General features: G+C 43.9%; 1 protein-coding gene across 1 annotated transcript in view; it reads left to right on the top strand.

The window, feature by feature from the left end:
• LOC138297384 (actin-5-like) overlaps nucleotides 1–21,299 on the top strand; it is a 220,467-nt gene that overhangs the window by 104,642 nt on the left and 94,526 nt on the right. The window contains exons 4-5 of the mRNA XM_069236764.1: nucleotides 6,846–6,858; nucleotides 8,953–9,054. Coding sequence (XP_069092865.1) covers nucleotides 6,846–6,858; nucleotides 8,953–9,054 — 115 coding nt within the window. The remainder of the gene's footprint in view (nucleotides 1–6,845; nucleotides 6,859–8,952; nucleotides 9,055–21,299) is intronic.

Genomic DNA, 21,299 nt, shown 5'->3' with positions numbered 1-21,299 from the left:
TACCTAAAGCTGGAGCCCTACACATGCATTCTTTCAATTCAACAAAGGCATCCATCTCATCTCCTTTCAGCTCAATTTGATCCAAAGCATCCTTCTGGGTCAGTTTCAGTAAAGGCTTCGCTAGAGTCGAGAAGTTGGGAATCCACTGTCGACAGTAGCCCACCATTCCCAAGAACTTCCTCACCTCCTTTCTCGTCTTGGGCGGACTCATCTGAAGTACACTTGTAATTCTTTCCTTCATTATTCTCCGTGACCCTTTCTCTATTTGGTGACCCAAGTATTTCACTTTCTTCTGGCAGAACTGTAATTTGGAAGGAGACACCTTGTGTCCATTCCTTCCCAAATGGTTCAACAGAGCAATGGTATCGGCTGTGCAGCCACTTTCTGTCTTTGATGCAACCAGTAAGTCGTCAATGTACTGTACTAGGGTTGACTCGAATGGCAACTCTAACTCTTCCAAGTCTTTCTTTAGAACCTGATTGAATATCGACGGTGACTCAGAAAACCCTTGAGGAATTCGACACCAACTGTACACTCTGTCTAGGAATTTGAAACAAAAGAGAAATTGGCTGTCCTCATGAAGAGGCACAGAAAAGAATGCTTGTGACAAATCGATGACCGAGAACCATTCGGCATCGCAAGGAATTTGAAACATTATCACAGCTGGATTCGGTACTACTGGGCAGCATTTGACTATGATGTCATTTATTTTCCTCAAGTCTTGCACAAGTCGGACCTTTCCACTTGGCTTTATTAGTCCCATTATTGGTGAATTACATGGACTGCTTAACACTTCTTTCAGTACCCACTGTTTTACAAATTTGTCAATGAGTTGGGCAACTTTCATGAGGGTATCTTGTGCCATGTGGTATTGTGGGGTCTGGGGAAAGATCGCATTGGGCTTTACCGTCACTTTCACTGGTTCCACTCCTTTCATCAATCCCACCTCTTTCCCTGTCATGTCCCACACCTCTTTTCCGACTGTTTCCCGTAATTCAGCTGGAATATCTTCTTCAGTTATCATCGGGAAAAGACAAATCAGAGGATATTCTTCATCTACCGTTTCCATCTCATCTGCCTCTACACTGTCCTCTTCTTCCCCATCACTGCTCGTCTGTATCGTTATTCCTTCGTTCGAACACATGATCGAACATCCAAATTTGCACAATAGGTCTCTCCCTAACAGTGCTATTGGGCTTGAGTCACATATCACAAACTGATGCACCCCTTGATAGTTACCGATGCTGACTGGTACCGGATCTGTTATTGGGTTCGTCAGATGTCTGTTTGCTACTCCCACCACTTGAACTGTCCTCCTTGAGAGTGGCAAATTCGGTACTTCACTACTCTTAACAGTTGAACGTGTGGCTCCCGTGTCCACCAAGAATGAAACACGATGACCCAATACTCTTCCCTCTACGTACGGACCCTTTTGATCAACTTCTAAGGATGCTGCAAGCACACAATCTCCTTCCTCTTCTGAGCTTTCACTCTCCCATACATTGTTTATTCCACTCTCACTGTGTAATGGGAACTGTTGTACGGTGCCATTTGTACTCATTACCTGACCCGAGACCTGTGGAGGAACCATCACTTGCTGCTGACTCATTGGTGCCAAAGGTATTTGCATTTGCTGATTAGGTACCATGGGTAACAGCTGTTGCATCGGCTGCATTTGCGTCATCTGCATACGAGGCATCTGCATCTGCTGCGGCTGCATAGGTTGTAATCCCTGCAATTGATTTATGGTCTGAAAATTTGGGTTTGGACTTCTCATTTTCGGTCCCCTCATTGTCTGAAATGCATTGACATCATTGTTTTGCTGACCAACACCTACACCTCCACCTGCACCTTCCTGCACCACCATCGGGCACTCGCGTTTCCAATGACCTACAATTCCGCGCACGTGACACGGCATCACCTTCTTCATTGCCTGCACACCCGTTACAACAGTGTTTAAATCCGGACCGTTATTCACAAAACCTCCTCTGCCTCTGCCTCTAGCCTGTGGCTGAAACGGCATGTTTCCCTGCAACTGCGGCTGCGGCTGCGGTACCTGCTGTTGGAACCCTTGCATCCCTTGCAAACCTTGCAGACCTGTCTGAGCTGCTTTAAGTTGCATCATCATCACCTTCTCTTTCAGCTTCTTCTGTTTCACCTCAATCTCGTCGCTACAATATTTCGCATAATTCAAGACTTCATCAATCGGTTTCGACTGCCAGCAAATCAAATGCGACTTTATCATCTGACCTATCTCCGGTCTCAGCCCTTCCACAAATCTGAACACAAAATGAAGCATATCTTTCGCCTCGATTGTTTCCGTGCCACTGTAGTTCTTAAACGCCTTCAACAACCTCTCATAGTAACTATGAATCGATTCTTTAGCCTCTTGGGCAGTTCGATCAATCTTCTGCCAATCCACATTTTTCGCGGCCACCTTCGTCTTCAAATGCTCAATCACCTTATAGTACAAACTCATCACCATAGGTGATGGTGCACCCGTCTCCCTGTCTCTCTCTGGTTCACTTGTCGGCCAACCTACAGCTCTTTTGCAATCCTCCCACAAATCTGCCGGAACCACGATCTCAAAGAGAGTGTTCAGGTCTTCCCAGAGACATTTTGCAAGCTTCACAAACCTATCAGTCTGTTGATACCATTCAATCGGCTTCTCTCTCAGTTTGGGAAAATCATCCGTAAATGACTGAATGTCGCTTCTGTGCCATGGTACATGTATTAATTTTCCACCTGCTGTCTCCCTCATTGGTAACATGGTTACTGTCTCGCTGCTCTGCGGTCTTTTCTCGTTGTGCTCTGTAGCACTGTCCCTCCTCTTATCCTTCCTCTTTACCCACCTGCTTTCCCACTTGTCTAAGCACCTCCACACTTGGGCACTCTGCAACAATTCTCTAAGGTGTGCCTTCATACCTGCTGACCTCATGTGTTCAAAATCTGTGGTCCCAAAATCCAACCTATAGCTCCTGCTCAAGTGTTTCGTCTTGCCTATGTCAATCCCGTTTCTGTCCGCTACTTCCTGCAAACTTTTATGTACCTTGTTCACTTCTTTCGTGATCTTTGGACATAGATACCTCAGCTCCTCTTCCGTGTAGGACTCTAACCTATTCACACCCATATTCCCTTCCACCAATTCTTGTGCTTCCATGTTCAGCCTCATCCTATTCAAGTAATCTTCTCCTTTCCCACTGTCTGAACTTTGTGTGGAATTCAAGCTGTTGAACCACTGTGTCAGCTGTTGCGCATTTACCCCCATCAGTGTAGCATTCACATCGACTGCCATTGATGGTTGCGGCAACTTTTCAGTATTCGATGTTAAAGGTATTATCAGTGGGGGACTCGACCTCACCAGTGTAGACTGAGCACATATGGGACTAAACTCCATCAAGGATCCAGATCCATTTGGCTGAGCCGCTATAGGAGTTATCCCTGGAGTGTTCTCTATGCACCTCCTTTCTGTCCCCTTCTGCAGTATTGATCCCTGACCGCTCATACCTAAGTTAGGCTGACTGTACAGAGGTACCGGTGGACCTACAGTAATGGGTAGTGATATTGCGTCTGGGTTCTGTCCATTTCCCATGTTCTGAGGCATGTTCATTCCCATACTATGGGTCATCATTGCCGGCATGCCCATCTGACTCCCCGTCATCTGAGCATGTGCGTTTCCTCCCTGCATCTGCTTTTGAGGCATCATAAACTGAGTTGATCCAGCCTGTATCATTGTTGGGTTGTGACCATTCTGTACTCCCCTTACTGTTTGTTCTAGAACCATTACTCCACTATTGTCACTGCTGTAGTACCCTGGCATCTGCGGTTGATAATTTTCTGCTGGTTTCATTATGGGCACATCTGGATATATTCTCCTAACCTGCGGTATCTGCGGGGTGAACAGTAAACTCGGGTCCTTAGACCCCGATGACGCTCCTGAACTCTGGGTTTCACTGATCTGTACCGGTGCCGGAGGGGCAGAACTGGTACTTGGACCTTGTCCATTCTCCGCATAAGGTGGTGGACGGTCGTTCAGCAATTGCATTATTAACTCCTCATCCTCTAACTCCTCTTCTCTTCTCAATTTTTCCTCGTCCTCTCTATCCTTGGAACACTTCCTGTCTGTCTTACAGGTAGCTTTCTTACCTGTCTCCTCTTCTTCCTTAGTAACTGCGGGAAACAATTTTATCCCCTGCAATACATCTGACCTCCACACCTTCTGCGCATTATCCCACCTAGCATCCGCTAGTGTCTTTTCTACCTTCCTCATCCTTGTTTCAAACTTATTCTTCTGTTGCTGTCTAGCCATTAATTCCCAGATTGCTAGAGCCTCAAACTGTGCTGGCCTTGGAGGCACCTTCATGTCATACATCGTGAATCTCAAATTCTCTAGGATCCTTATATTGAATGTCCCATGTATCGGGAACGCTACGCTCCCATGTTTCTCTGTCAGTTTGTGCCATTGCTTTAGCCAAAGACACGGAGCTACCCCTTTTTCCTCCATTACAGTGTAAGCTGGTGTGCCCTCGGGCGGCGTCTCCTCTCCTACGCTCGCTTTGATGTAAGACTCCCCCTTCATCGCGCTCCTAAATGCTTTAAGGAATTTCATTTTCTTGTCTTTTATTTCACAAAGTTTATAATCAATAGGTCACTTTTATTCCACAAAATTTGTAATCAATAGGTGACTTTAATTCCCGGAATACTCTTCGCCTGCCTTTCCCCTTCCAATCGAGCCCCACGGACTGCGTCCAATCCGTGCGTGACCCTTTTCTCCAACCAACCTATCCCAGCGCGGCTCCTAGTGACGTCACACTCACACACACTGCGGCTGACAAAGCCTCGCGGCTAGTCTTCCTTCACTCAGCTCCTCTCGTAACAACTTCTTGCATGTATCGCGAGCTACCAAAAACTAAAACAGATCTGTCGATTTACTACAGGAAGGGTAACACAATCGCTTCAGGACCTTAGGGACCTTTCACTAGCCTCGGCCGCTATTCCGTCTTTCTCGGTCCCCACGTTCGCAAGCAAATCTGACCTGCAGACCTACTCTCAACTTGTCAATGATCTGTTCTAGTGCACTTAGAATCTTGTCAAAGCCCGAAGTCGAAGTTTCTTTCACTCCCTAACACACGTACCGACTCGTTGACCACGCCCGATCAACCTACTAAACCGCCCAGACCACAACATGGATCAACATACTCCGGAGTCTCTTGACCTCGCAGGGCCCGTCTCAACAACAACAACCACGTGGACCTTTTTATGCACAAAGCGCCACACGCACATGAAGTTCGACGACTTCCCTACTCTCACACCCGGAGCCGCACCTCCGCTATTTCTATGAAGTTCGACGACTTCTCTACTTCTACACTCGGAGTCGCACCTCCGCTATCCTTTAAAGAAAAAAATCCCTCGCACCCTTTTCACACACCCTGCGGCAATAAGCTGTGCAAGCGCAAAACCCTAACATCACTCATACCATCACTAGTACCGCCAACGCTGTTTCCACACCTCCGTTCTCTCCATTCGCAAGCTCCGAGATCCCGGGAAAGTCGCGGTGGACCTAGCCCATCATCATTCTGTCAATCAGTTTTATCCAAAAAAATCTAATTCAACTTCTCGAATGAGGCCTCAAAATGCGTAACCCTAATAGTACAGGGTCCCAAGCTTGAGTTTGATAGTTTACTGCTTCTATAAATTCCAGACCACAACATTTGTACTTAATTTTCTAAAGTTGCCCAACTTTCAAACTATATAAAGACTAGCACAAGTTAAATCTTTTTCTAGGGCGTACACTTTGAAATGCGATAACTGTGATGTCCATCATGTAGGTGAGGCCCTTCATTGGCCACGGCACAACTAGCTGTCACCCCCCAAGGTCTGACTGCTCCTCCTGGGCACTTAGCTTATTGACTTTGGGGTACGGTAGTTCAGTCCCTAGGGCAGAGGCTCGAGCCCGGTAGTTATTCATACACCCGACAAGAGCCAAGCCCCGGAGCCCCCTCACCACCGTTTTAATTCTGATAAAACGTTCTGAATGTCCACCAGAGCCCCCTGGACGCCGAGGTAAGCTGCAGAGCAGGGGTCTTCAGAAGAGCTGTCAAAGAAACAACTCTGCATGGGCGGGAAAACGATGTACAGCCATTACTCCCTACTAATGCTTGTTGTGATTGCACTACCATTCAGTGGGAGTTGTTTGTGAGGATATATTAGACACAATGCCATCTTCCTCGATACTCGAATCCAAAACGCCAGCTCTGCATTATCATCCCAAGGCTCTCACTGTTTATCTGCGCCCAAGGCCCGCGCTTCTCACTGTTGGCAAGGGAAGCTGCAGACTGTGTGCCACTGATCCGCAAACATGAGGTGCTGTTGTATGCATCTGTGCCGTAAGCCTTATTGAAAATGCATTTGTTTTTTATCTTCTCCAGTGACTCCCCTTCCGTGATTCTTTCCGGCCAATTGTTTCCCTTTTCCCTTTACACCAATACGTAGAAACGGTTAAACCTCCTATGATGCTCTACTTTGGTGGTTACTGGGTAGTAACTGTCAACCAGTCAGTTGATAATAGCCCTGTTGTTCAAGTGTCTACCTACAATACAGTTTATGTGAGATAGTTATCACCATCCTTATGCACTATCATTCTATTTCTAGTGTGTTAGAAGTCCACTTTTAGAAGTGCCTATCCATACCGTATAGGATCATATATCACATATTATACCCATTTGACACACTGGAATAACATCATACACAACCCAGCTGGTCATGGGCACACAGTATGAAGCACATGTATCCACAGTAGTTGTGGAACATGCCGGACCTAGACTATCAGTCTCTCGAGGCAGGAGATGTGTCCCTAGAGTATTGGCAGTGGAATGCCTGCGACTGTGGCCCCTGCAGTGGAAGAAGGTGGAAGGAAGCTTGGACTACAATGCCCTATCCAGAGGTGGCATGGAAGGAGGCTGGCGCTGTTTCTATGCTGCATGACTGTGGATCCACCCACGATAGAAGCTGGATTAGATTGAGCTAGCGGGACCAAAAGGCCTTGAGCTAACTCTGTAGTGATTGGTTATCGAGGAGGAAAATGATGGACATTGACATTTAAAGCTATGAATGTTGGATTTGAACACAGGTAATCTGAGTTTACTAGACTTGGAGAAACATGCGTATTTTATTGCAAGTATACACCTGAAAAAGTCAAACAAAAGACAAAGAAAATAAGAGAAAATGTGTTGCTGCTTAAATGTGGCAGTCATTTGCTTGGAATAAAAATAATTAAGCGTGGACATTTAGGGAGGCTTTTATACATAGCACATTAAGTACTTTATTAAGCTTAATGCCAGTAATACAGAGACTTTACTCTTCAGTGGTGCCCATCAGATCTGGGATTCTTCCTGGTGTCCTGCTTCTCTGAACTCTGCACCTGAGCCTAAACAAGTGTAAAAAAATGTAGGCGTTTTCGACTCGTTATCCATGCAAGAGCAAGTTAATGCCACCTGTGGCTAATGATTTAGCCTACTCAAGCTCTTAAGAAAACCTTTTCGCTGGATCCCAGCTGGCACAGAATCGTAGTCTGTAGCCCAGGCCCTGATCACTAGTATGTTGTACTACTGAAATGTACTGTATGTGGGTATGGCTGAATTCGTCTTTACATGATTCCTGATGATACGAAATGCAGCTACCAAACTTATTTGCAACAAACACATATACAGCTCGTCATTGGCGTGCTTAAAAACTCTTCACTGGCTGCCAATTCGCAAGAGAGACAGATTCAAACTTCACTGCCGCACCCATAATGTTCTCTACCATTCTGGCCCTGTAATTCTATGATCAAAGGTGGAATTTTACAAACCAGCGCGAAACCTGAGATCATTAAATTTACCACTAGCCAAAACTAAGTGCATCAAAAAAGTCAGAATGGGAGGCCGATCATTCACTTATTTGGCTGCGGCCCAGTGCAGTTTACTGCCCCTGGATCTCTGCCTCATCGACGACCAGGTCAGTTTGAGGAAAAAAACTAAAAACCTGGCTTTTCGTAGACTAAACCCAGTGCATCAGATGGCTGGACATGCAACAATGCAGCACCGTGGTGTCCCTCTTGAGATAAGTGTTTGCACTCCACAAATACGGTAAGTAAATAATTAAATAGTTCTAAGATGGTTATCAGGTTTAGAATCAACATGATGGTCATAAGTGTATTATTGTCTTACTGTTCCATCTTACTGTTCCACTGATTTTAAGTTAGTGACCATTTTGGAATAGTAAAACAATAATACTGTATGCAGATTACCATTTCAAAATGACAAGGAATGTACAAATAATGGGCTGAAAATCTGTGTTTCACTCCATACCAATGATGCAGCCAAACAGCACTGGCTGGGGAGCTGCTGGGCGCTTTGAGCTGCCCAGTAGCACTACCTAGGGTACTTACTGCCAGGTTCTCTTAAAATAAAAAGGAGCAAACAAAGAAGGGAACATTGGAAGACGAGTGGTTTAACACTCCTATTCTACTAAAGGAACGGCAAGGCATCTGGCAGACACTGAGAAAAGTAAAGCAGTGACCCACAAGCCATGCCAATAAAGTATACTTGTTTTAACACATTTGCACTGTGATAAGACAAAATGCCATCACTCACAAAGCAACAGAAGTTATGGCTGAAATGTGTTGACCCATTGGCCAGAGGTTGAAGTGGCCTAACCCATTTCCCTTTGCTAAATGTTGTCCTGGAGCAGAAGCAAGATGTGAAAGGCATCGAACATTCCAGTGGCTGAACAGTGCTAGCCCAATTCCCCTCTGTGTATGCATAAGAATGCACATATTCATTTTATGATGTTTTTGTTATAGAGGCCGGGCAGACAGCTAACGTTGGCAGAACAGATCTAATGAACGTTTTTGGATATATATGGATATTGTTTTGATATTTTTAGGGAACAGAATCAACTTGTTTCAGCAAGGAGATCTATGTCGGGCATGAGGCTCAACACGCAAGAAGTACTCTCACCCTCAAGTATCCAATGCACCATGGCAATGTGACAGATTGGGCTGACCTTGAGCAGGTACATTGTTCATTAAAACTATTGTTTCACCTTGTTCTAAATTGTCAGGGGTTGGGCCATTTTCCAATAGACAATTTTGCTTCCATTCCCATCCCATCCACATATTTACTGCCAAGGATATTGTTAAATGTCCACAGTTTATCATGCATATTTTTTAAAACATAAAATTTACTGTAAGCAAAATGATGAAAATACCTCTATTTCTGGTTGGTATCTATGAATTATAATTATCTATGAATTATGATTTATCTATGAATTACTCCAGACTCCTAATGACAGATTTTGTCTCAATGTCTTGCTCTGTGAGAGAAACGTAGAACTGAGTTCAATGGCAGAGCTATCAAGACTCCCAGGTCCGTGCATGAGTTGTTCATCCGGTCCATATTTTTTATTTTGCACTCTGGGATTTCTAATTCTGCTTATCCATCATATATGAGCCTAGAACAGCCTATTGTAGTATTTCCCAAAATATTAATTATTTGTCCAGTTCATCAAGGCACAGTTTTATAAGTCTCTTTGACACAGCATAGCGCAACTTATTGACTAGTAAAACCTCAATGGCCAATTTAGGTCTTGTTTTTAATGATCTTTGATTTTTAGACAGCCACTATTAACTACTCAACCAATTAGATTTATAGGGAAAGAAAAACAGCATTATGGAAAATAGTAGTTTCTATGAAAACAAGTGGGCATATTTATGAGCCCCTTGTGCTGCCGTTGCATCACTCTTTTTGATGCAACAGCGGTGATAACCATGGAAACATATTTATGAAGCCAGGCAAAGTCACTTTGTGTGGCTTTGAGTGGTCTCATAGATTTAGTAAGTCAAGGCAGTGCAAATCGCGGCATTGCCTTACTCTGGCAACCGGTGGCATTCCATGGGCATTATGGTGGGTGTTCCTATGCAACACCCATGGGTTTTGATGCATCACCAGATTTACTAACTGTGGCAAACCTGAGGATGTGCCAAAATCCTATGCCTCCCCGGGTGAGGCACAACTAGGGGAAGTATCCTTATTTCTCCTCGTGATTTCCATCTTTCCATATGTGCTGTATTCTGTACCATGATGCAAGGGAGCCTGTGTTGGCACTAGGCAGCCAAAACAGCGCCAGCACAGTTGGGAAGGACAGGAATGCGCCGTATTGCTTAAATACGGTGCGTTCCTGCCCTTTCCCTTTGATGGACGGAAGCGCAGCAAGGTGACTGGAGCTACAGCATCGGTTTCTTTGCCCAGCTGGGCAAGAAGCTTTCATCCATTGCCAAAATATCACCTTGAAGGCTACAAGGAGCTGGCAGACCTGACGATACTGTAAGATAAATAGGGCATTGTTGTTTGCAGTTCCCCTTTGAGCATCATGGTTAAATGTGAGAGTGTCACATGCCATTCATGTTTTTCTAGAAGATAGGCAAGTATATTGTTCTGAATTTATTTCCATTTGTAACATTCATTATGTCAAAATGAATATGATTATTTTTAAATCTTTTTAATTAAAATATTTGGAAAATGATTTGTTACAGATAGTTCATTTATGTGGAAAAAAAACGTAACTTCCTTCTTTTTAAATAACACTTTACATATATATGCTCATACAAAACGGACACATATGTTCCTGTTTTACTCAGTAATCCCTGCCATCATAGAGATATCATCAAAGACCTGCTTTTTTCTTAGACAACCAAAACAGTGATTATTAGGGTCAAAAATGTTGATGCACATTTTGATGAAATCTTCCTAGTTCAATACCTTTTTCTTCAGGATAAATAGATCTTCCCAATTCTCTCAAATTGGTGGTGCTGCAACATTTTTTCCATTCTAGTCAGCAAATAAAAACTCATACTTCAAACGTAAATACAATTTTATATTTTATCATTAATGCATTTATTGGTCATATTTATGGGAAGTCACAGTACATCTTTCATATTCTTATTTCTTAATAACTTAGCAAACTTAGGCACATATTTAGACTCTGCGCTGTTTGTGCATCTTTTTTTTACACAAAAATGGCGCAAACTTAACTCCATATTTATATTTTGATGCTAGACCCATCTATATATGTTTCTTAAAAAATACTTACCTATATTTACCCTACTTACTTGGGATGGGGTCCTCCATCCTCTGGTGTGGGTGAGCGTGTTCCTGAGGTTGAGGTTTGGGGTGGGCACCTGTGGGCCCATTCCATAGTGTTTGGTCATGGAAATGTGCCCAAAGGTACCTTAACACCTGGTCTGAACCAGGCGTTAAATAATGGTGCTAAACAGGCTTAGTGCCATTATTAAGGCCCACCCGTGCACCATTTTTGCACAGGGGATAAATATGGTGCTACGGTCTGAGAGTCATTTTTTGGATAGGAATACCTACCTTGCATCTCATTGACGCAAGGTGGGTTCACTCATCCAAAAAATGATGTTAATTCCTATATTTTGATGCTAGACTAGTCTAGCTTCAAAATATAAATATGGAGTTAAGTTTGCACCATTTTTACGAAAGAGCACTGGGCCACACACCATTATTTTGTTAATCAAAAATGAGATCATTGTCTATCTGTAAAATATCGGAACCTAAATAACTATACTTATAATAAGCATCCCTATTGCCTTCACAATATAGCTTCTTTCTTGATCTACTTAAGTTAGGGATATCGTCTGCACTCGTTGCTTAGTGCACAAGAGACACCGTTAGGACAATATCCTTTATTTTTTCACAGTCATAATGACATGTTTCAGCCATACCACACATATCTTTTCTTTTACTACTTCAACACGCAGATTCATTATCTTATGAGAAAAATCCCCAGTAAGCACCAGATACACAATTTTTAAATCCCATCAATAGGAGTTGGGGGGCGCCTAAATGTCCCATGTCATGGATCCCCATTGCCTCACTGGATGGGCCACAACAGGTCGGTCAGTCACTGCTGGCACACATTACATACTTTTAATGTTATTGTAATCCAGAAACCGTAGGACACACGCAAAGCCACTATAAATGTCAATTATTTGTCATTATTCAAATATTTGTAGAAAAAAAAATTGTAGCAGCACTTTGCAAGTGAACTTGGCCATTTCGTCAGGTACAGAAATGTATTTGCAGTGCCCTATTTCTATTGGTTTGTGTGGTGCGTAAAATCAAACTCAAAGTCCTTCTTTGAATGTCGGCAGAGGCTTTACGGCGTGTGAGGCCAAGATTATGACTACCAAGTACTGGGGCCATGTCTCCCAGCCTTGCTGCAAGTCTAGGGGCATGGTGGTAACAAAGGACTCTCCCACCTTTCTGAGCCCACGGACAAGAATAAAAAAACCAAACACCACAAGCCTCACTCATTTCTTTCTCTGCTTCCAAACAACAAGACTCAGAGTTAAAACAGGCCTCATGAGAAGCATGTCAAGCTCCACCGTCTTTGTTTTTTTCTAATGATTTCACAAGACTCTCTTAGATACGGTACCCTTTTCCCATTATCTGAGACCATTTGAGCTCTTTCCTGCGGTCTGTGTTCAATGTGATCATTACCATGGCACTACATGCTAATCCTACCTTCATCACTCCTTCACTGCACGCTAAAATCAGCAAGGTATCCAGTTGCAGTTGCCTTTTGGTGTTGGTCCCTCACCTTCCGACCTCTCAAACAGAAACCTACAGTGGTGTTATTGTCTGGCTCCTTGTTGGTGTCAGGGTGACTTAGGCTGAAGGAAGAGCCGATGTTGCCAGCGGGTTTGAGCTTGGCAAAGTTCAAAGCACTGGTGATTACCATTCTCAAGATCGCTTGGAGAAGGCTAAAAAGCATAAGAGGTCCAAGGGGCTTACATTGTCCTTTCCTGACCCAGCATTTACCAGAGAGTAACACCATTGTCTGTTTTGAGATCTTCCCTTTAATGAGTGCAATTTTTGGAAGAGCAATCAACTACATCCTACTTTAATTTCTTCTAGTTTACTGTTGCTCACTCACATGCAGAAAGCTGGTGAGCTGGAAAGCTCCCCAGAGGTAAAATTTCAGGTGCAGTACATAGGTTTTCAGAGGACTTCTGTTTGCCCTGCTTATAACCAAGATGCCCTGGAAATCCTGTAGACAGCAGAGACGACCATTAACAGAAATTTTAGGCTGTGCTGCACAGAGACTACATCTTCTTTTATTGTGAAATTATGCTATTTTGACTTATCGTGTGGCTTGGCAGGTGGCTTTCTTTGCTTTGGCAAGAATATATAGATGACCAGAAAGCATTGCTGATTCTTTTCGTTGTTATTTTTTAAGGGTGCACACTACATTAGAACGTCTAGTGGTTCAGACCCTGGCAAAAATTAACTAAAGTGCATTTCACAATTTCCACGGATAGGGAATCCTGAAGGTTGGACCAGTGGGGTCCCCTCCTCTTATCTAACAATGTAGTTTAACCTTTCAACGGATTTCCTATGCCCTGTGTGAAATAGCATAACTGCCCAACAGCTTCATATTTTTTAACAAATACTTAATCACAGCATGTAAGTATCTTGGTACAAATAGTACATTACTCCAAATTCAATGGATGCAAAGGTCCACTCCATTCGTTTGAGTTATGTGCTAAATGGACATGCCTGAATGAACTCCCCACGATTTTCATGAGCCTTGGAGGTACGCTTCATCAATGTGCCCTTTGATGGAGAGATGCTCTAACTAGTTCAGACTGATGATAGTTTGGAGAAAAGCATGGCACTGGCTTTAGCCTTCCTTTAAGCATCTTGCTTCATCAGCAAGGCTCCCTATGATCAATGGCACTGTGCATATAAGTGTAGGCTTGTAAGTGTAGGCAACAACATGCTACAGTCCGGTAATCCCACTGCTTTGATGTCGCTATCTCACTCTATCATGAAACCTAATTGAGTGGTGGGTGATGCTCCTTCCGGAAGCACGGTACAGAGTGGCCTTACATCTGTGGGCCCTTTTAGATTGTTGTGTTGGATTAGTCTAACAGATGTCAATTTGCTAAAGTGCCCAAAACAGTAGAAGTGACATCGTAAGCCGTTTGACCCCCAATGATACCTCAGAAGAGACATCACATGACCGTTGGTCATGCTGCAGTATCCCAAAACATCACAGGCTGCAGTATCCCAAAACATGTTACCATTATGAGATGGCGTCAAGTAACATTACTGAAGTTATATAAATGCAGCAACAAAAGTAAAATAGCAATAAAAAAAGATTGAAATCTGTCACAGATACCTTCCAAATCTAAACATGCGGACTGTTGTGATATATCAGGAATATGTCAGCTTATAACCTTAATATGCCAGACATGCACCCATGATTTATATAGGGATAGAGAGCTCATACCTTGGGACGGTGTATGCCCATGAAAACCCCAAAATGCCCAAACTGATGCCTCAATTGCGAAGGAATAGATGCAAAAGACCCAATATTGGTTTAAATGTCCAGGAACAGCTTCAGTTACCTGATCAGAAGCTATAATGTGTGTAACCCCCATAATTTTCCCAGGATCAGCTTCAAATGCCACCACACATAATCACACATAGCTGGAAATGCCCATGCACGGTCAAAGTACAGGCATTTGTACAAATTCCCAGGCACAACTCCCAATTCCCAGGCACAACCTCAGATGATCAGGAATAGACTCAAATGCCTAAGAGCAATCTTGGTGCCCATGTACAGTTTCACCTGCGCATGAAAAGTTCTAAATGGCCATATCCTGTTCATATGCCTCTGTAGGTTCTCTACTACTTTACCAGACAGTTCTGTGATCCTAAGGGTCAGTAATAGGTGTCATGGATGCTGCTTCCTGATGAAACCGGTATGCTACAGCCCTCTCCTGCGCATAGCATGTAAGAAAGCATGAGGTGATGTTCACTGGGACAGGAATAGGGAGGGTCAATTGATAGGTAGACTCCGAGCCTTTCTGTGTGGCGGGCCCAGGAAGACAAAGCAGTGCATCTTCCCTTCCCAGTTCTTGCCTGGGCCCTGCCTGCACCCCAATGTGGAGTGTCCCGCACCCCAATGTGGTGTGTCCAGAGTGGCAGAAGCATTCAGGCCTGCAAAACATACACCTTGCTCTGAGAAGCACCATGCGTTATCAAGTCTTGATATAATTTCAAAATGGCATTCAGTATCACATGGGAGAGGCGAACATAAGGTGATTATGGAAAAGGGTGGAGAGCTGCATGGGGATACGTAGGTTAAGATGTTAGTTTGATTTGACTGTAGGAAGTTCTGAGGTCTCCATATTTTCCTGTCTGGCAATGATCAATCAAGTTTGGAGCCTTTGTCATGAGTAAGGGACTGGCAGTGTTGAAGGGGGATGTGTTTATATAGAAAGGCTTTGAGTTGAGATGAGGCTTTATTGTTAGGGTTCTAAAAGAGGCAAAGCTGATCTGGTCAGTATACCCTGTCTTCCTCGTGACTCAGGAGACCCTCAGCTAGCCTGCACTATTGTCCAGTCCCTGCAAACATCTCCGAGGACCAGGTATCCTGACAGAGATTCACAATAAAGCTGTCTCCGCTCTAGCACAACACCAGGCTAAAGCGTACTCATAGGAAGAACCTCATCAGTGGGATCACATGCTCTGTGAAAGCAGCTAGGTTCTGCATTGAAACAAAAGGAGATCCACGTGAGACATATGACATGAACAGATTATAAACGTGGCCCCATAAGTAGAGCCACAAAATTGTATTCATGTACACATCTTTATAATTCTCCTTGCAGCACACCTGCAGTGAAAGTATTTTGTTGGGCACAAAGAATTATAATCATTTGTAGGATTACCAGTACATCTTTAGTCAAGTTAAACATTGCCTAAACTAAAACGTACTAAGGAACCGTGGCTATAATATCTAACCTAGTTAATATGTTTTAGGACTTGCATGCCTGTATAAAGAACGCTACTCCCACAAGTGGTGGCTTAGTTATTTACCATTAATACGTTGCTTACAGTTAGAAGGGTCAACAAAGCTGGTTGCATAATATCTAACCTGGCTTGCCCTTGGCTACACCGGGGCAACCCGCCCACAGGATACCGTGTAATTGAGCCCATAATCCCCACTTCTTGGCGAGGCCCACAGAAGAGCACATCCTACAACCAACTATATAATCTGTATTCACATAGATTGTACCCTTTCTGCTAATGCTGGGTTTTATATTCTAAGTCAAGGAAGCACACTTTGCCATGGTTTAGTTCACTTTCGACTTGGTTAAACTGTATGATACAGGCCACTCTCAGATAGTAGGTAGCTACATGTCTCCATGCCCACATCTGCTCTCGCAGATTTCCTAAAACAAATGCATATGCACAGCGCCACACACAGGTCAACGTGGGCAGAGCCGTCTCTGTTAAAAAACACAATTTCCACGTAGGCCACAATGTGTACACATATGGTTAACCCATTGTCTCACCTGCTTCAATGCTTAAGTATTCTTTCCTTCACTTCTTTACGTTTCAGACTCACATATAAGTGCAATGACAAATCGATATGAGCACAACTCTGGTTCTCACAAATGACATAAAACCACTACACTTGCAGGAACGGTGACAGATGGCAATCGTCAAACCAAGCACTACCGTGGAGTAGTGTGCCCCCTTGCCTTGCAAATGCCCTACAAAACAATAAAAGGCAACACATGTTAAGATTTCTGATTAATATATTCTCTAAAGAAGGAAAGAGGTCACAGATGAGCTCAAAGAAGTCCTGAATTAATGGGTTATTCCTAATGGAAGGGTGGAATACCAGGCCAGTGAGCTTTTTTGAATGTGACACTTAAATGAGCAAGGGTTGTGTCCTGGTATTTTTACAGTAAAAGTGATGCGTGTAGATGATTACAACATCCTTCTATTTTATAGAGGACATGTCTTTATATGGAGTCCTCTATTCTTCAGGTAATAGGGGTGCAATTACTGGTTTCAATGAATAGGCAAAACGGAGCTCCGGGAAGACGAGGTTGTCACCCTCATCTTTTTTTCCACCAAGTATCAATTTAATTATTTTTTGTGCTTGTCAATACACCACAACAAAAAAAAGTTCATGAATTATGATCACATGCAAAATATGGCAAAAAAAAGAAAGTACAAAGTGTTTGAAACTGACAACATACAACTACCGCCAATTTTTGACACACAAAGATAAATACAATAGATGTCCCCTCTCGCTAATTCATACACCTAAATAATCCTCATACAAATGTAAATATTAATCTCTCTACAACGGAGCAATGATACCTCTAGTTGCTGCACTTCAGAAATAATGATACAAAATTGCCACAAGTCTTGAGCAACAGTATCTCATATCATAGAAGTCCATTGACAACTTTCTGCAGAAAGCACAGGTAAAGCATGCTTAAAACATTCATTTGGCTAACACAGTTCAAAAACACCGATTTTCCACTTAGGTTTATAATACCCAAAACAAAACATATTTCGTAGTTATTTGTACAAAAACATAAAAGGTACATAAATAATATATAACATTCTATCACCACTTAAACCCTTACAGCTTCAGTATACATATCACGCCAATCAGTGTTGTTTTGCAAACTCAGACCTCAATTAATACCTCACACGAATGTTTCTATCTTCGTTTTAAGTATATCCTCCAAGCCCTCTAGTTAGATTGTATGTTGCAAGTGAATTTTATATCGCTGGTACAGTAGTTATAAAACCTAAAGGCCTAGTACCCCGACAATTAACAACTTCACAACTTCATAACGTTTATAAAGGGGTTTGCGCACTTTTTTGGAGCCACAAATGACGTAAGGCAAAGAAGCATAAAGCGCACACATGGATGTTTCTCTGCCTGCCCACAGAACAATCATTGACTCATTAATTAACATAGGTGAAGTGAATAATTTATCTGTAAATCATGTGCTGGTAGTGTACCCATTTGAAACTGAAGGTATAACCTGCTCATTTTTAGGTCGAGCATAAGCGAGCTTGTATACTTCTGTGGCTTCCAGCTATTTCATTTGTTAGTTTAAGTGTCATTTCAAAATCATTGCTTGCTGGTGGTCAGTCATGCCTCTTTGTCCCTCTTTCTTCTGTATGGGCACAGGGACCAACTACTTGAAAATGATGCTTTGTCCTGCTTATCTGGCCTGCAGGGTATTGTTTTTTTTGTTTTTTTGTTTCCTACTCCTGATTATGGAAGCTGCCCCTTTCATTTGCAGAATATTTTAGCTCTGAGTTTAGCTTAGCTGTGCACAGGGCTATAAATCAGGCTGGTTTTTTTGGTCACTTTGGGACTTTGTGGGTTCTCTGCACCCTCTCAGCTGCTTGGCTTTCCTTTGTCATTCTGACCTTTCCTTCCACTCAGGGCCGGCTTTTTGGCGGTGCGGCGGTGCGACTGCACCGGGTGCTGACCTTAGGGGGGGGCTTTGTGTTTAGCAATTACTTACGAAACTTGCAATTTAAAAGCACCTGCTGAAAAGTTCCTTGTGCGTTTAGCCTTCAAGAAACAATTAAAATGTCAAAATACCGCTTGCTCGTGATTAATGTGCCTGCTAAAAAGAGGGATGGGAGTTTTGCCTAGTGGCAGCTTTGGCTCAACATAAAGTAGCATAGAGGGTTAATATGCCTGCTGCAAAAAATAGAACTATGGGGCATATTTAACAAAAAGTGGGGCTGCATACAGTGCAGCGCCACTTTTCGTGCACCCCTTACTGCCCCCTAATGCCACCATGTGTGCGTCATATTTAAAATACGGCGCACCATGGCGGAAGTTAGGGGACTAGTGCTTTCCAGGATTAGCGTCCAAAATTTTCACGCTAATCTTGCAAAGCACCAAGAGGCCCATTGTAACCTATGCCTGCTCTGAGCAGGTGTTAAAAGTGCTGGAAAAAAATGACGCAAAGAAATTTGTCATTTTTTGCCCCCTTTGCATACATTATGCCTGGCATAAGCATAATATGCACTTATTTTTGAAGGCAGTACTTATTTTTCTGCCTCAAACATTTACTGCGTGAAAAAGACACATATAGGAAAGACGGAGGAATAGAAAAACGAAAAAGCGTCACAATGGGGGAAAAAGCAGAAATCCGCAAGAGCGAGCTGAAGGTGCATGGAGTGCCTGTAAATGGTTTGAAGAGGCCCAAGATGGCTTCAGGATTATGCTGCCTCTGTATTAAGTGTTCACACATTAAATAGCAGCAGCCACATGTTTAAGAGGAGGCATTTGGGCACCAGCGCCTTTTTTTGTACAAATTAAGCCCTGCCCTATGGGGCATCTTTAAAAAAAAGTGGTGCTGCACACAGTGCTCCGCCACTTTTCTTGTGCCCCTTGGCGCCCTTCCAACACCATCATGTGTGCGTCATATTTAAAATACGGTGCACCATGGCAGTAGTTAGAGGACTAGCTTCAGAATTTTAAATGTTAGTCCGGCACTTTGCAAGATTAGCATCAAAAATGTTGAGGCTAATCTTGCAAAGCACCCAGAGGCCTATTGTAACCAATGGAAGCTTCCTTTTAATGCCTGCTCTGAGCAGGCATTAAAAGTGCTGCAAAAAAATGATCCAAAGAAATCTGTCAGATTTCATTTGCACCATTTTTTTGGGCCCCGTAACGGGGAGATGCTCCCTTTGCATACATTATGCCTGGTGCAGGCATAATGTAACGCAAAGGTTGACAAAGTGGTGCAACGCATGCATTGCGCCACTTTGTAAATATGGGGCAGCATTTTCGACCTCCTAACACCACATTAGCTTAAAAAAAATTACACTAATGTGCCATTATAATGGAACTAGGAGCACTTAAATATGCCCCTATCGGGCACATTTGAAAAAAGTAGCGCTGCACACAGTGCTGCACTACTTTTCTTGCGCCCCATAGCCACCATGTGTGCGCTATATTTAAAATACGGCACAACATGGAGGTAGTTAGGGGACTAGTGACAGACGCCTCCTTTTAATGCCTGCTCTGAGCAAGCATTAAAGTGCCAGAAACAAATGACGCAAAGAAAACTGTCAGATTGCTGTGCGTGATTTTTTTTGCCCCCCCCCCCCAATGGGATATGCCACCTTTGAATACATTATGCCTGGTGCAGGGATAATGTAGCGCAAAGGGATACAAAGTGCATGCATTGCGCCACTTTGTAAATATGGCACAGTGCTTTTGGCCTTATAATGCCAAATTAGCGTAAATAAAATGTCACTAATGTAGCGTTAGAATGGTGCTAGGGGCTCTTAAATATGCCCCTATATTTTATGTGGATTAGTAAAGCCAGCCTTTACAAGTGCTTTAAAACACATGAATGTATGTGAAAGGGGAGTGGTGGAGAGATGAGGGGCACATTTGCCGGTGGTAGTGAGTGAAACCGAGGAGGAGGACATGGGGTTGGGGGGGGGCACCACAATAAACTGTTGCACAGGGCACCACCAGTCCTAAAGCCGGCCCTGCTTCCACTCACTCATGTCCCTCCCACTCACTCCATTCCTGCTCCTTCTCTCTTTCGCTCCCCCTCCCTCCTATCTCTCCTCCTCGCTTTCCTTCCCCATCGGCCCCCCCGTGCTCCTTCCTTGCACTCACAATTTCCTTTCTCCACCCAGGCTCCCTTTCCTTTCTCCACCCAGGCTCCCTTTCCTTTCTCCTCCCAGGCTCCCTTTCCTTTCTCCACCCAGGCTCCCTTTCCTTTCTCCTCCCAGGCTCCCTTTCCTTTCTCCACCCAGGCTCCCTTTCCTTTCTCCTCCCAGGCTCCCTTTCCTTTCTCCACCCAGGCTCCCTTTCCTTTCTCCACCCAGGCTCCCTTTCCTTTCTCCTCCCAGGCTCCCTTTCCTTTCTCCTCCCTGGCTCCCTTTCCTTTCTCCTCCCTGGCTCCCTTTCCTTTCTCCTCCCAGGCTCCCTTTCCTTTCTCCTCCCAGGCTCCCTTTCCTTTCTCCTCCCAGGCTCCCTTTCCTTTCTCCTCCCAGGCTCCCTTTCCTTTCTCCACCCAGGCTCCCTTTCCTTTCTCCACCCAGGCTCCCTTTCCTTTCTCCTCCCAGGCTCCCTTTCCTTTCTCCTCCCAGGCTCCCTTTCCTTTCTCCACCCAGGCTCCCTTTCCTTTCTCCACCCAGGCTCCCTTTCCTTTCTCCACCCAGGCTCCCTTTCCTTTCTCCACCCAGGCTCCCTTTCCTTTCTCCTCCCAGGCTCCCTTTCCTTTCTCCTCCCTGGCTTTTCTGCCTCACACATTAGCTGCAGTCTCCATCAGAGAGGCGGAGGCCCTGTGGCCGGGCATGATCCTAAAGCCCGCGGCCTCCTGTCTCCCAGGCAGATCCTGATTTTCGCCATGCACAATGGGTACT

Source organism: Pleurodeles waltl, chromosome 5 (assembly GCF_031143425.1).
Source record: "Pleurodeles waltl isolate 20211129_DDA chromosome 5, aPleWal1.hap1.20221129, whole genome shotgun sequence".
NCBI lineage: Eukaryota > Metazoa > Chordata > Amphibia > Caudata > Salamandridae > Pleurodeles > Pleurodeles waltl.
The sequence above is the reverse complement of the archived record's forward strand: the minus strand, read 5'-3'. Positions and strand labels throughout refer to the sequence as shown.